This window comes from Folsomia candida, unplaced genomic scaffold, assembly GCF_002217175.1.
Source record: "Folsomia candida strain VU population unplaced genomic scaffold, ASM221717v1 Fcan01_Sc001, whole genome shotgun sequence".
NCBI classification, from domain to species: domain Eukaryota; kingdom Metazoa; phylum Arthropoda; class Collembola; order Entomobryomorpha; family Isotomidae; genus Folsomia; species Folsomia candida.
The window spans coordinates 8,134,928-8,146,984 of NW_019091193.1; the positions used below are offsets into that span (position 1 = coordinate 8,134,928).

General features: G+C 35.7%; 4 protein-coding genes across 4 annotated transcripts; 2 read left to right on the forward strand and 2 right to left on the reverse strand.

The window, feature by feature from the left end:
• Positions 1 to 51: 51 nt before the first annotated feature.
• Positions 52 to 3,289, reverse strand: LOC118436346 (zinc finger protein 62-like). Its single transcript, XM_035854183.1, has 4 exons — positions 3,071 to 3,289; positions 2,624 to 2,942; positions 2,149 to 2,534; positions 52 to 2,063 (listed from the first exon to the last, which is right to left on the reverse strand). Exons 1-4 carry the CDS (start codon positions 3,176 to 3,178, stop codon positions 132 to 134), a joined length of 2,745 nt encoding a protein of 914 aa, XP_035710076.1. The 5' UTR covers positions 3,179 to 3,289; the 3' UTR covers positions 52 to 131.
• Positions 3,290 to 4,007: 718 nt separating this feature from the next.
• LOC110841894 (potassium/sodium hyperpolarization-activated cyclic nucleotide-gated channel 1) lies at positions 4,008 to 7,316 on the forward strand. Its single transcript, XM_022087593.2, has 9 exons — positions 4,008 to 4,673; positions 4,752 to 4,976; positions 5,060 to 5,101; positions 5,158 to 5,538; positions 5,600 to 5,768; positions 5,838 to 6,080; positions 6,162 to 6,379; positions 6,450 to 6,507; positions 6,847 to 7,316. Exons 1-9 carry the CDS (start codon positions 4,429 to 4,431, stop codon positions 6,925 to 6,927), a joined length of 1,662 nt encoding a protein of 553 aa, XP_021943285.2. The 5' UTR covers positions 4,008 to 4,428; the 3' UTR covers positions 6,928 to 7,316.
• Positions 7,317 to 7,728: 412 nt separating this feature from the next.
• On the forward strand, positions 7,729 to 9,773 carry LOC110841659 (proton-coupled folate transporter). Its single transcript, XM_022087350.2, has 6 exons — positions 7,729 to 8,052; positions 8,133 to 8,406; positions 8,491 to 8,896; positions 8,988 to 9,227; positions 9,311 to 9,551; positions 9,629 to 9,773. The coding sequence occupies exons 1-6, from the start codon at positions 7,778 to 7,780 to the stop codon at positions 9,711 to 9,713; spliced, it is 1,521 nt and encodes a 506-aa protein (XP_021943042.2). The 5' UTR covers positions 7,729 to 7,777; the 3' UTR covers positions 9,714 to 9,773.
• A 1,026-nt stretch (positions 9,774 to 10,799) lies between these two features.
• Positions 10,800 to 11,877, reverse strand: LOC110841667 (chymotrypsinogen B). The gene is made up of 4 exons (XM_035847075.1): positions 11,664 to 11,877; positions 11,302 to 11,575; positions 11,081 to 11,211; positions 10,800 to 10,965 (listed from the first exon to the last, which is right to left on the reverse strand). The coding sequence occupies exons 1-4, from the start codon at positions 11,671 to 11,673 to the stop codon at positions 10,826 to 10,828; spliced, it is 555 nt and encodes a 184-aa protein (XP_035702968.1). The 5' UTR covers positions 11,674 to 11,877; the 3' UTR covers positions 10,800 to 10,825.
• Positions 11,878 to 12,057: the final 180 nt, after the last annotated feature.

The window sequence follows — 12,057 nt, forward strand, 5'->3', positions numbered from 1 at the left end:
TGTAGCATAACGGTAAAATTTGCAAAATATACAAAGACCTGTTCATCAATAAATTATTATGTATAATAATTTCCGTGTTACATATGTATGATTTGTTACAACAACAAGTGCACTTCAATTTTTATTTTGAATTACATATTACTCTCCACTTTATGATAATGTCTCTTATGCGAAAAGAGGGAGTTGTAGTTACTAAAAATTCTGTGACATTGGGAACATTTTAAACATTTTGATAACGTGCCATGCTCAGTTTTGTAATGTTCTGTAACACCTCGAGAATTTTTACAGTCTATTAAACATAAAACACACTTGTAGTTTCTTTTTTTCCTTTTGTACAAAATCTTTTTTGATTTTGTAGAAATTTTATCATCCTTCATTTCCTTCAATTTCAATTTCTTTTTGATAGATCTGTGGCCAGTACCGATGGGAAGATTATTGTGGATGTCGCGTCGATGCACGTATAACGTCTTTTTAAATCGAAATACACGGTGACATACATTACACTTCCATTCCGTCGTGTCTGGATGGGCTTCTCGGTAATGTTTGCCTAAGGCGATAGGATGAGGAAACCTAATGTCGCATAAGAGACACGTATATTGGAATTTTGGTTTTGTCAGGCTTGGATTTTGCACTGTCCAACTGATATTACTCGTGCTCGTTGCTGTAGTCGCGGAAGGTACTGGAATTGTCTCACTATTTTTAGCAGTGTGATCATTTGTTGATGACAATGATGAAACTTGCTCGTCGTCCATTATTTTAATGTTCTTGGCCTCATGTTCATATTGTCGATCGACAAGGTCGCGATTAATGGGTAAATTCTTGTGTACTTCTTTCCTGTGATAATATAACTTAGCTCTAATATCAAACTCTTCATTGCATACAGAACACGGCCAACGTGTTATTCTGCCCTGTTCTCCACCATGTTCAGAATAATGAGATCCTAAAGCAATCGCGTTACCAAATAATTTGTCGCATAAGAGGCACGCATAGTTGCGGTGATTAGAAGAAGGGACAAGTATTTTACTACTCTTCATAAAAGGTTTCTGAGTTTTCTTTATCTTAAAGAACGATGGCCGAACTGTTACATGATGCTGGAATTGAGATTTTGTTGTTTCATTACTTTTCAAGGTTTGCTTCTTATTAATTGGTAAGTTTTGATGAACAACGCCTCGGTGGCGATACAATTGTATTTTCGTATCAAATTCTTCCTCACACACATAGCATCTCCAAGAAGTAGGGTTATTATGTTCAATCGAGTAATGACTTCCGAGATGTAACGAACTGTTGCATAGTTTATCGCAAAGTAGACAAATCCAATTTCGTGGAGTATAGTTTGCCAATGATGGTCTTTTGATCTTGTTTTTGAGCGCGACAACTGGTTTAGTTGGCTTCGACTTGGGTTTTAATTCAATGTGATTCGGGGTCTGATTAACTGGCATGTTTTTGTGAACAGTGCTTCTATGTTTGTAAAGCCTGTGCTTCATATCAAATGTTTCATGGCATGTGTAACACTCCCAGCTTTTCGGATTGTTGTGAATCGTAATGTAGTGAAGACTCAGTTCTCTGGGACTAAAAGAAATCTTGTCGCATAGCAAGCACGAATAATTCCGAGGAATGTTATATTTTGCATACTTCAGCAAAGATGGTTTCTTGATTGTCTTTTTAAATGGGATTGATGTTGAGGATGATAATGCAGCTGATGATGATGGTACTACGACTGATAGTCTTGATGACAACTGGGCAATTTTTGTTCGCGTTTGGTTGATAGGTAAATTCTGGTGGGTTATGCTTCTGTGAGAGTAGAGCTTCTCTTTCCTGTCGAATTTTTTATCACATGCAAAACACGGCCAAGTCGATGGGTTATCATGAACTTGTGAGTAATGGAGTCCCAAGCTACTTGAACTCTGTAAAGATTTGTCACAAAGCAGACAGCTCCAATTTCGTGGAGTATATTTTCTTTTTAGCCTAGGAATGACTTTCCCTCGTTGTTTTGACAATTTATCTGCGTAACGCAGAGGCAGTTTGATTTTTGTACAAAGGGTTTTTGAGTTTGAACTTGAATCCTGTCAATAATTTAAGGGCATTAAGGGTAAGCGTACCATTAGTTAAAAAATAAGTAGCAATAAATAAAATTGTCAAAACACTTGCCCCATCCTCTTCTAATTCCCCTCTGTCGGATGGCATAGGTTGAAGTGGGTCTTCAACGATTAAGTTATCATCAGGTTCGTCCTCATCGCTATTTTTGTCCTCCTCCCCAAGTTCGCCGTCATAATAAGAATCCAAAATATTTCCCAATTTGACATCTGCCTCATCATGATTTTGAATAACGAAATCGGATTCTTCCTCCTCTTCTACATGATCAGCAACCCAAGAAGGATGGTTTTCATATTGAAATTCCTCGGACTCACTCACATGCTCCTGGCTATGATAATTATATGTTTCGGAAGGAGTGGAAAGTGGGGACGACAAAAAGTGGGGAAGAATCTCTTCCCCGAGGTTATGGATGGAAGTGGTTGAAGAAATAATTCCGATTCCTAAAGTTATAGAATTATAAAAAATAATTAATCCGTAAAGGAATACTTTCAACTAACGTTAACACTTGAACATATTAAGGTGGACTTACCATTACAGTTTTCCTCAAAAGATGCTTCCATTATGTTATCGTTATCCACGAGAACATTGAAACATTTCTTCACATTGGTGGCAAGCTTCAGCCTACTCTCTTGACTGGTGAAGTTCCGATGATTAGTTTCCACCACGAGTAGGTGATTCAATAAAGTGTGCTTAACCCCTTCCAGCTCCGCAGCAACCTCATCCATTCTGGACGATAAGACGAGCCCTTGTTTCACAAGTCCATTACATGGGTCGCAGAACGATGACAGTATTCCGCCACCGGCAGTCTTTGTATTCTCCAAGTATTTTGAACATTGTAACAACGGAATCTGGAACAATTTACAGCACAGGAGTAAAAAAATGGAATAAATTGTTAAGGTCATTATTAATTTGTTATATTACTCGTCAAATTATGTACAAGTATTGATTATTCAAAATAATTTATTTTGAATCTTACGTTCAATATTTTGTGAAAAAATATAATGGCATTTAACGTCTCAGTACAAGAATCTTCATCGCAGGGGTCTGGGGTTGTGGAACTAGCTCCACAAATTAAACAGGTCATTGTAATTATTTATTTATTTTTCAGAATAATTAAATAAATGATTTTTTGAGCTTTCAAGTGAAAGTCATGTTCCATGCGCTGGTGAAGATTTGTTTGCAATAGTGGGAAGAATACTTTGTTTATGCTTTTGCCAGAAAACTCGATGGCTTTTGCCAGAAAACTCGTTATGTTATCATGTTACATTCATGGCTTGTGCATCATAATATTTGATATATTTGTCTTGAAATTAGTAATTACCTAGAAGTTAATACTGAATACTGGCTGGAAAATAGGTAAAACGATTAACTTGTGCATCTACTGTTTATCTTAATTTAAGATCACAGGGATAGGTGCATGTATGCAAATTGACTGCAATTTGCAAAGGTACATATTTTTATGCATGATCTTGAAATCTATTCTTATTTCCGAGTACGGAATTGATGCAAGAAATTTAAATATCATTGAGAATCATAAGTTTACTGTTATGTTTTTCATGAAATAATGCAAAACACTGCAATTTTCTGATATTTTTACTCTTTGCACAACATAAGATTTTATTCCCTAGTACCTCAATTGCTAACACATCATTTCAAGATGAACCATGTGCTAATTCGCTAATTATTTCAACCTCGTGAACCAACCATCACTTCTTATCAATACTGCACTAATAATACGTAGTTCTTCTAATTTTTCTAAGACTAATTTGGTATTTTGATTTTGTCTCAAGCAAACTAACTAATGATGAACTGTTTTAAAATTTAAATAATTGCGTAACGTGTAAAATGGCATTGTGTGTTGCACTACTATTTCTGGATCGTCGTTATTGTCAATGTCAATGTTACAAAATGATATCTGTTCATATCTATTTAAGATCTAAAACTGGAGTGCATTGTTTAAAACGAATCAAAATAAGTATATGAATATTTATGCTAATTGCAATTTGCACACTGAAAGCTACAACCAAGAATTATACCAAAAAAATACGTATATATGTACGTAATACTGTAACTTATTGACTCTTTTATGTATAATACGAGCGAGATGATTGGGTTTTAAATATATTTGTCCTATTCCATTCCAACGAATTCTAATGTTTCATTAAACCATTTCCTCGATCAATCCAGCCAGAGCAAACTAGTTATTCGTCTTATTTATTGTTTCTGCATAGATTAATAAAATGATATCAATTCCTAATTTAAAGTAACCTCTCTCTCAAATAGAGATCATTTTATGATATCGTGTAAAGTGCCCAACAACGCATCAAAATCAAAATGTACACCGAGTCATGCGTGCATCCAACGCCTTGCAAAAAGAGTTCCTGTTCCACTACTAGCAATAGAAAATCAGATTTTGATGTCAAAATGGGATCCTCTCGTTTCCAAAATTTGTTCCTCATTTCGCTAAATTCTCGCGTAAATGGATCCGGAATTATGCGAAATGTTATGGCCGTTCAAAGGGAGAGGAGACGCCAATGGGTTGCTTTTCCAGCAACGATTCACCCCTACAGTAATTTCCGGTAATGTTTTTTAAATTTCTTTAAGTGTTTATACACTTTTTAATAATTGGTTTGTTTGTGTCCTATCGTTGTGTGTAGCTGGTATTGGGATATTTTTATCACCATCATCCTTCTCTTAGCGTTAGTGGCAAACCCAATTCAAATTGCATTTTATTCCACAAATGAGGAAGACAACCTCGGCGTTGTAATAGCAAGCTTGATTGCTGCAATAATATTTTTTCTTGATATTTCCTTCAATTTTCGCACCGGATTTGAAGACCAGCACAGCGATCTTGTTATATTAGATCGGAGTGAAATTGCGAGGTATGTGAAACGTCTTTAATTTTGCGTGGAAAGCAAAACGTAATAAAAAAAAACAGTAATTCTCCGTTAAATATTTCCTACAGGACTTATCTTCGCTCCTGGTTCTTGATTGATGTATTCTCAAGGTACCTTTTGTATCAGTCTGGATTTAATTAAAGCTTACATACAATTTTCTCTCTAGCATTCCATTCGATGCGATTTATTACATCATCAGTAATGCCACCGTGTTGGGGACGCATCACCATTTTTACTACAAAGTTATCCGGCTTCTCGGCTTGCTCAAAGTTTTTCGCTTATTTCGAGTTATTCAATGCTTGCAAAGGATTGAGAAAGCGTTTCAAATTCCGGAACTGCGAATTCGCCTCATCAATTTACTCGTCATGATTTTCACCATTCTTCACTGGTTGGCTTGTTGGCATTGGTTAGTTGCGGACTTGTGCAATCCACCCGGTTACAGGAAGGAATTTTCCTGGATTACGAGAACAAAATTGTGGGATAAGCCGAACTGGATTAGATATATAAACGCTGCTTTGAGGGCGTTGTCAAATATGGGATGTTTGGGGTATGGTCAACCTTTTTTACACATGTTCTTCACCGTTTTTCAAGTTGTGATGGTTCGACAGGTACGGAGGTTTCGCAGGAGAAGCCCCTGCTGAACCGGAAGATATAATTGCAACCTTGATAAGCATTATGATTGGAGCGACGTGCTTTGCCCTGTATATTGGCACGATGGGAAGCATTGTTCAAAGTGTTAACGCCTCGGAAAAGAAGTTTGGAGAAGTTATGTTGGAAGTGAGTTTGCAATCATTTTTTTTCGTCTAACGAGTTATTTAATTATGAACAATATGGTAATTTATGTAGGTCAATGAGTACATGAAATTCCGAAATATTCCTAAAAATGTACAACATCGAGTTAAAACGTATTACGAACAGAGATACAGACGAAACTATTTTGATGAAGGGATGATTCTAGGAAGTGTGTCGGATGTTTTACGAAACGAAATGCAAATGCACAATTGTCATCATTTAGTGGAGAAAGTCTCGTTGTTTAAGTCTTTGCCAATGTCATTCCTTACAAGGATTGTGGCTAATCTAAAATTTGAGGTAAACAGGATGCACAATTTCGACTCTAGTGTTTTAATACTTTCTATTAATATCATAAACTTTTATAATTTGTCATAATAGGTTTACCTACCAAATGATGTAATAATCGAGGCTGGGAATGAAGGTCAAGCCATGTATTTTATTCAAGAAGGCGAAGTCAACATTTTATCGAATGACCAACATGTATCCACGCTAAGCAGCGGTGATTACTTTGGGGAAGTAGCTCTTGTTTCGGACAATTGTAAAACTACGGCTACCGTCGTTGCGAAAGATTACTGTGATATGTATCGCCTGGAAAGGTAAGTAGTTAAGGAAAGAAGTAAGAAAATGGTTTTCACATATTTAATTGAATATTTATCATGTTTCCAGGAGTGATTTCTTTGCAGTATTTGAAGGACATTCTGAAGTTCTTGCGCAAATAAAAAAGGTTTGCTACTGTTCGTTCAAAATTAATATGCAGTAAAGTCCTCAAAATTTTGTAAAAAGTCAAATGGTCGAAGTTGCTGGTTGACATTGACAACGATTTAATTAGGTACATTTTGTCTACTTTTTCAATGAATATTAGGTGAAATTTGGAAAATATAAACAAACTCAATCAATGGAAACCAATCATCCGCCAAATAACCTTTCAGACTTTTTACTGCATATTAATCTTGAATGAACAGTAGTTACTTTATTGTTACCATGAAATATATATAGACGTTTCTTATCAATTTTGATTTTTGGATCTATTTATATTTTTATTCGTTGAAATGTGTTTATTTAGGTTGCGCAAAGAAGGAATGAAGATACACAAAGAAAAACCAGCACAGTTACCAAATCTTGTCTTGAGTTGGTTATTGAGTAATTGAACGAAATGGTGAAAACTAATATTTAAGATTAAAGAATCTATATAATCCATGTATTTAAAAGATTATAAAGATCCAAATTTGAAGTAAATGCTACAGGGAATGCAAGAAGTAAGTAAATTGTTAATAGTCGTTAAATCTACATACAGCGTCTGACAGTCTTATCAATGTGCCCCTCAACTACCTGATCAATTGCAGACAACTTTCTTACAATAATATCTATTTTTAATATATGTAAATAGCAATTGTATGATGTTATCATTCATGAATTAACACAGCCTGACTAACTAATTTCGCTACCCATTAGCATTTGAAATGTCTTAAAGCAGTCATTGTTGGTTTTTAAAATGTTTAAGGAAAATAAACCCCAAAAAAATTTGGAAAATGATGAATTGTAATCACATGATGCTTTATGTGCATACCTCATATTGCTACATGTACCTATACAATGGGAAGCGTGTTATCTTTATGCCATAATTCACCTGGGTTTCATACGATTATGATTATTGTTTGAGATGGGACCAATTATTAGATTAGATAACTAGATGGTATCTCAACAATTCTGCGGATTTTAAATCTACTTTTAGATAAGGATCTTAAATCGTGCATATGGATGTAGCAAATATAATGTCAGCATTTTTTTCTGGGTTGAATAGAGCTGTACCTATATACATACTCCTTCCTCCGAATTTGTTGTTATTTAGGCTACATAAATTGAATCTTTGCATATGTGTAATGACTCATTAAATCTTTACATATATTCAAAAATTACTTACATATTCTTAAAATATATAGTTCCAGTATAAATACATAGCTATTTATAAATTAGCTGGCCATATATAAATACATATGTATATAGATAAATACACGTTTCTCTCACACCGTAATAAGTTAAGTTCGGATCTAACATTTACATTTTACATATTTGCATACATACATATGTACATATGTATAATGTCATGGATCATTTCAACTCTAAAATCAACCTCGGTGGAGCCATCAGCATTCTTGCTACTGATATCTGTGGTAATGACGGGAATGCTGTGTTTCAATCTGCAGATCGAGTCCACCTGCATGGTTTACTTGAATGAGACGGAAGCCGTTTGTAAGGAAGTTGTGAATGCGTAAGATACTCATCATCAATAATAACAATGAATCAGAAATAATCCAGCCACACATTAATTTTAATTTTATTAATACTTAGAAACAGTACATTTTCCAGTGAGGAAGTTGAAGTCCAGAAAGTCGTCGCTGACGCCCAAATTTATTCCTACATAGTGGAAAATATTCTTCGGCTGTTCTACATTCTTGTCGCAGGGGCATACAGTGAGCGCTATGGGAGGAAGGGGGTAATGACGTTGAGTTTATTTGGGGCTTGTTTGCGAGGATTTGCAATGATGATAGCGTCACGATATTATGCAACGTTGGGTCCCTACTGGATCGGCTATATTGACGCAAGTACGGGCAATATTTTTGGGGTAACCAATACATGCGATTAAGACACCCGAATATTATTTTTAATTAAAATGTTCGCGAAAATGTGAACTTTACGAGTTTTGCAGAAAGAGACCGGATTCACCATGGCCGCTTACAGTTATATTTGCGACATGACGGAAGAATCGACACGAACCTTTCGAATAGCAATGCTGGGTGCATCCTGCCATTTTGGTATTGCTCTGGGTTATTTGATTGCCGGAATGGTGATAAATGCTGGATTGAGCTCTGAGATGAGCTTCCTCATTTCAATTCTGATTTCCGTGATGGCCTGGATTTTGCTAATCTGCTGTGGAAACGTAAACTCTAGGAGACAATCGAGGGAAGATTTTCTTAATCAAAAGGAACATCCAGGATTAGTAAAATCAATTATTTCCCCAATTGTTTATCCCTTTGGTAAAGATCTGAAACACAGGAGAATGTATGTTTTCTGGATTTTCATTACTTATGTCTGTACAATCGCTCCGTTTCATGGTAATAATATTTTTTTAAATATGGTTACATTGTTAAAAAATACCAAAGTATAATTTACTAAATACTAATCTACTAAATAAAATACATGCAGGAGAATCTTCTATCTTGTACCTGTTCTCTAGACGCCTCCTTGGCTGGGATGCTACTCAGTACGGATACTTTTGCATCTATGGGATGGCTTTACGAGTTTCAGGAGTCCTCTTATCAATGGTGATACTGAGCCATGTCTGGAAATTGCGTGACCCTGTGATTGGATTTATTTCTTGTTTGAGTCAAATATCTGGACATGTAATGTACATGATTGCGACGAATGCGGTCACGATGTTTTTAGGTGTGTTAATAATAAATAGCCCTAAAATGGAGAGAGGGTGACATGAAATGTTCCTAATATATTACCAATTTTGTGTCGGACAGCCCCTGCTGTTGGGTTAATGACTGAGACAACACATGTTATTTCAAGATCGCTGTTATCAAAAAGTGTGCCGAAGGCTGATGTTGGAAAGGTGATTGGACTCATGTCAATTTTGGACATTATTGCGCCTCTGGTTGTTATTCCAATTTATAATTTGATTTACAAAAACACATTGACAACATTTCCGGGAGGCGCTTTTCTATTTTCGGTGGGGATTACACTTCCTGCTATGGCAATATTCTTGTACGTAATGTCAAATAAAGGAATGATATCTACGTATTTATGTACACTGTGTGTGACTGGAATTTGTGAATTTTCAGCTTTATGTTGTGCAAACCATCCTGGTGGACAAAGAGGGGTCAGCCTAACATGGACATTGAGCGAATACCAATATTACAAGAATAAGACTGTTCCAATAAATACTATAATAATAAGACCTTGATCAATTTATTTTACCAATTATTACACATGAACGTATTTCTACATAAATTATTTATTACATTCGACCAATTCTAAAATGGGAAGATATATTTACTATTCAAATATCTTGAAAAAACATACTATGTGTCTGTAGTTAACGTGTGAGGGCTGTAAACCTTTTACTAATGCTGCAGCATTGGGTATGCATATGTTAAAATTTCATATTATGCACCCTTTACATACATACGTGCATATTATGCACACCATTTTTTAAAGCATTCATACTCTCGTGAAATACAAATTCATATTACGTCCAAATCTATGAAATACTATTATTTAGGTAATCTTAACTTTTGGAAGATAAGTTGGTTGAATTAACGCAGAAATTTATGAACTTTAATTTTATGCCACTCTCATAAAATTATTGCCTAATTCGTTTTAGCCATGTCAAAGTTTGTCACACTCATTGTGGAACTCAACGTTGATTAATTTCTACCTAATGCTATTTGAAATGCAACATCAAATTATCAAATTTGAGTACGTCGTATTATTGCTACTTCTTTCAGTGCTTGTGAAAGTTGATGTCCACCATGAACCATTAGCTGCGTCGGTGGTAAATGTGAAGCTTTCTAGCCCGGACAAATCATCAGAAATGGACGAAGATGCCACGGATGTTCGAATACTTGGTGTAGATGATACCACAATAGTACAGTTAAACTCGTCAGAGCCATCGCTACAGTCTCTATTAAAGTCGCAAACCTCGGATTGTTTCACATATTGGAGGTTATCGCAGAGAAAGTAAGACTCCAATTGTAGTTTTTGGAGATTATAATAAATCCAGGCCGAAAAATATGACACTTTTGTGAAAACCGCAGGCTTTCTCGGGGACTTGAGAGTACCATTTTCATCAACCTCGCAATCTCCATCTCCTCCCGACCAACTAACAATGCCGCAGAGAAGGTCATACGAGGGGCGGTAGGCTGCAGGCAAGTGAATGCTTGTTTGATAAGCATCTTCGTCCCTGCAAATCGCAGGATATCCCGAATCCCCGGTGCATACATTCGACCGTAATCCTTTTGCACACAGCATGGAATTTGTCACGATATCGTCACGGTTCGTGTGTTGGCTTTTGCACTCGGCATTTGAAATAATTCGCATTTCTGCTTCTTGTCGAGTTTCTCATTGATATTTGTTGAAAGGATTTTTGTTGCCCCCAATCCAAAAACGGTAAGATTGCCTACATATATTAAAAATAAGAAATTATGTTGCATATTAATTTAAAATTATGTCAAGTTTTAACTCCCAGTGTTGATCTATGTACGTGCCCCATGTCAAAATTCGTGGTCGCTTACCTGTAAACTCTCGACCTCTTATTGGTACTGGTATAAAATTGACAAAGTTGTTGAATTTAAATGGCGTTTTGAGTCTTGCAAATGCAATATCATTTTCCAGAGTAGCAAACACATAATCAGGATGAGTGTACCTAATATAATTAAAAATTCGTGCATAACATGTTCATTTGTTCAAGACGCTTAGGTAAATGCGAACTAATCAGCTAACAGTCGTCACCTACACATTTTCGATAAGTCGAACTTGTGCTGTATCATCTGGCCATTGAAGGCTGTATTTTCCCCCAACGATACGAATTTTATCCAGATTCCGACTATAAAGTCGAGGAAATGTGTCGTTTCCAATTTTTCTTCGTTCGTAAAAACAGTGGGCAGCGGTCAGGACGAAGAAAATGTTCAGAATTGCCCCTCCACAAAATTGTGTGTTGGTCTCGGTGTCCATGATGGTTACTTGGAAGGGTGAAAAAGTAGGTGCTCCATTTACAACTCTAGGAATTCCTACCAGAAAGTAATTTAATTAGTTCGAAATTCTGACATTTAAGACATTTAAGCCGTTTTTATAAAAATTTAGTCTCAATTTACTTACGTATACCCATGATAGTAAGTAAAGGTTTATATTTTGTTTCTCGTCAGTAAATTACCAAGTACGTATTTCTGCGAACAATTTTACAAGTGAAATGTGCAGACAACAATCTGTACATAGCCTTCGTTGAAGGGTAACATTTCAAACAAAAAATCTTAACCTCCCGTTTCCGTGTCATCTATGCATAACATTATGTATGTAACTACCTATGCATTTGTAGTTATATAATAACCCCAGTATATGCATATAAAACAAGGCTGTAATTTGGTTTCGTAGTCAATTTACTAAACCATTAACTTGAGCAAAAGCATTTAATTATGCGAATATATACGTTGTAACTACATATGTATATATGCATGTAATCTTAATCTATAATACATTCCAACAGGTGCATTTC

Coding starts and splice junctions, on each gene's coding strand:
- LOC118436346 (XM_035854183.1), bottom strand. CDS start 3,178: ATGACCTGTTTAATTTGTGGAGCTAGTTCCACAACCCCAGACCCCTGC. Junction 2,943..3,070: donor TTTTTCACAAAATATTGAAC/GTAAGATTCAAA, acceptor AAATTGTTCCAG/ATTCCGTTGTTACAATGTTC. Junction 2,535..2,623: donor TTTTGAGGAAAACTGTAATG/GTAAGTCCACCT, acceptor CTATAACTTTAG/GAATCGGAATTATTTCTTCA.
- LOC110841894 (XM_022087593.2), top strand. CDS start 4,429: ATGTACACCGAGTCATGCGTGCATCCAACGCCTTGCAAAAAGAGTTCC. Junction 4,977..5,059: donor GATCGGAGTGAAATTGCGAG/GTATGTGAAACG, acceptor TATTTCCTACAG/GACTTATCTTCGCTCCTGGT. Junction 6,081..6,161: donor TGGCTAATCTAAAATTTGAG/GTAAACAGGATG, acceptor TTGTCATAATAG/GTTTACCTACCAAATGATGT.
- LOC110841659 (XM_022087350.2), top strand. CDS start 7,778: ATGTATATAGATAAATACACGTTTCTCTCACACCGTAATAAGTTAAGT. Junction 8,897..8,987: donor TACAATCGCTCCGTTTCATG/GTAATAATATTT, acceptor AAATACATGCAG/GAGAATCTTCTATCTTGTAC. Junction 9,228..9,310: donor TGCGGTCACGATGTTTTTAG/GTGTGTTAATAA, acceptor TGTGTCGGACAG/CCCCTGCTGTTGGGTTAATG.
- LOC110841667 (XM_035847075.1), bottom strand. Junction 11,212..11,301: donor GTTCGACTTATCGAAAATGT/GTAGGTGACGAC, acceptor TAATTATATTAG/GTACACTCATCCTGATTATG. Junction 10,966..11,080: donor AAGAGGTCGAGAGTTTACAG/GTAAGCGACCAC, acceptor TAATATATGTAG/GCAATCTTACCGTTTTTGGA.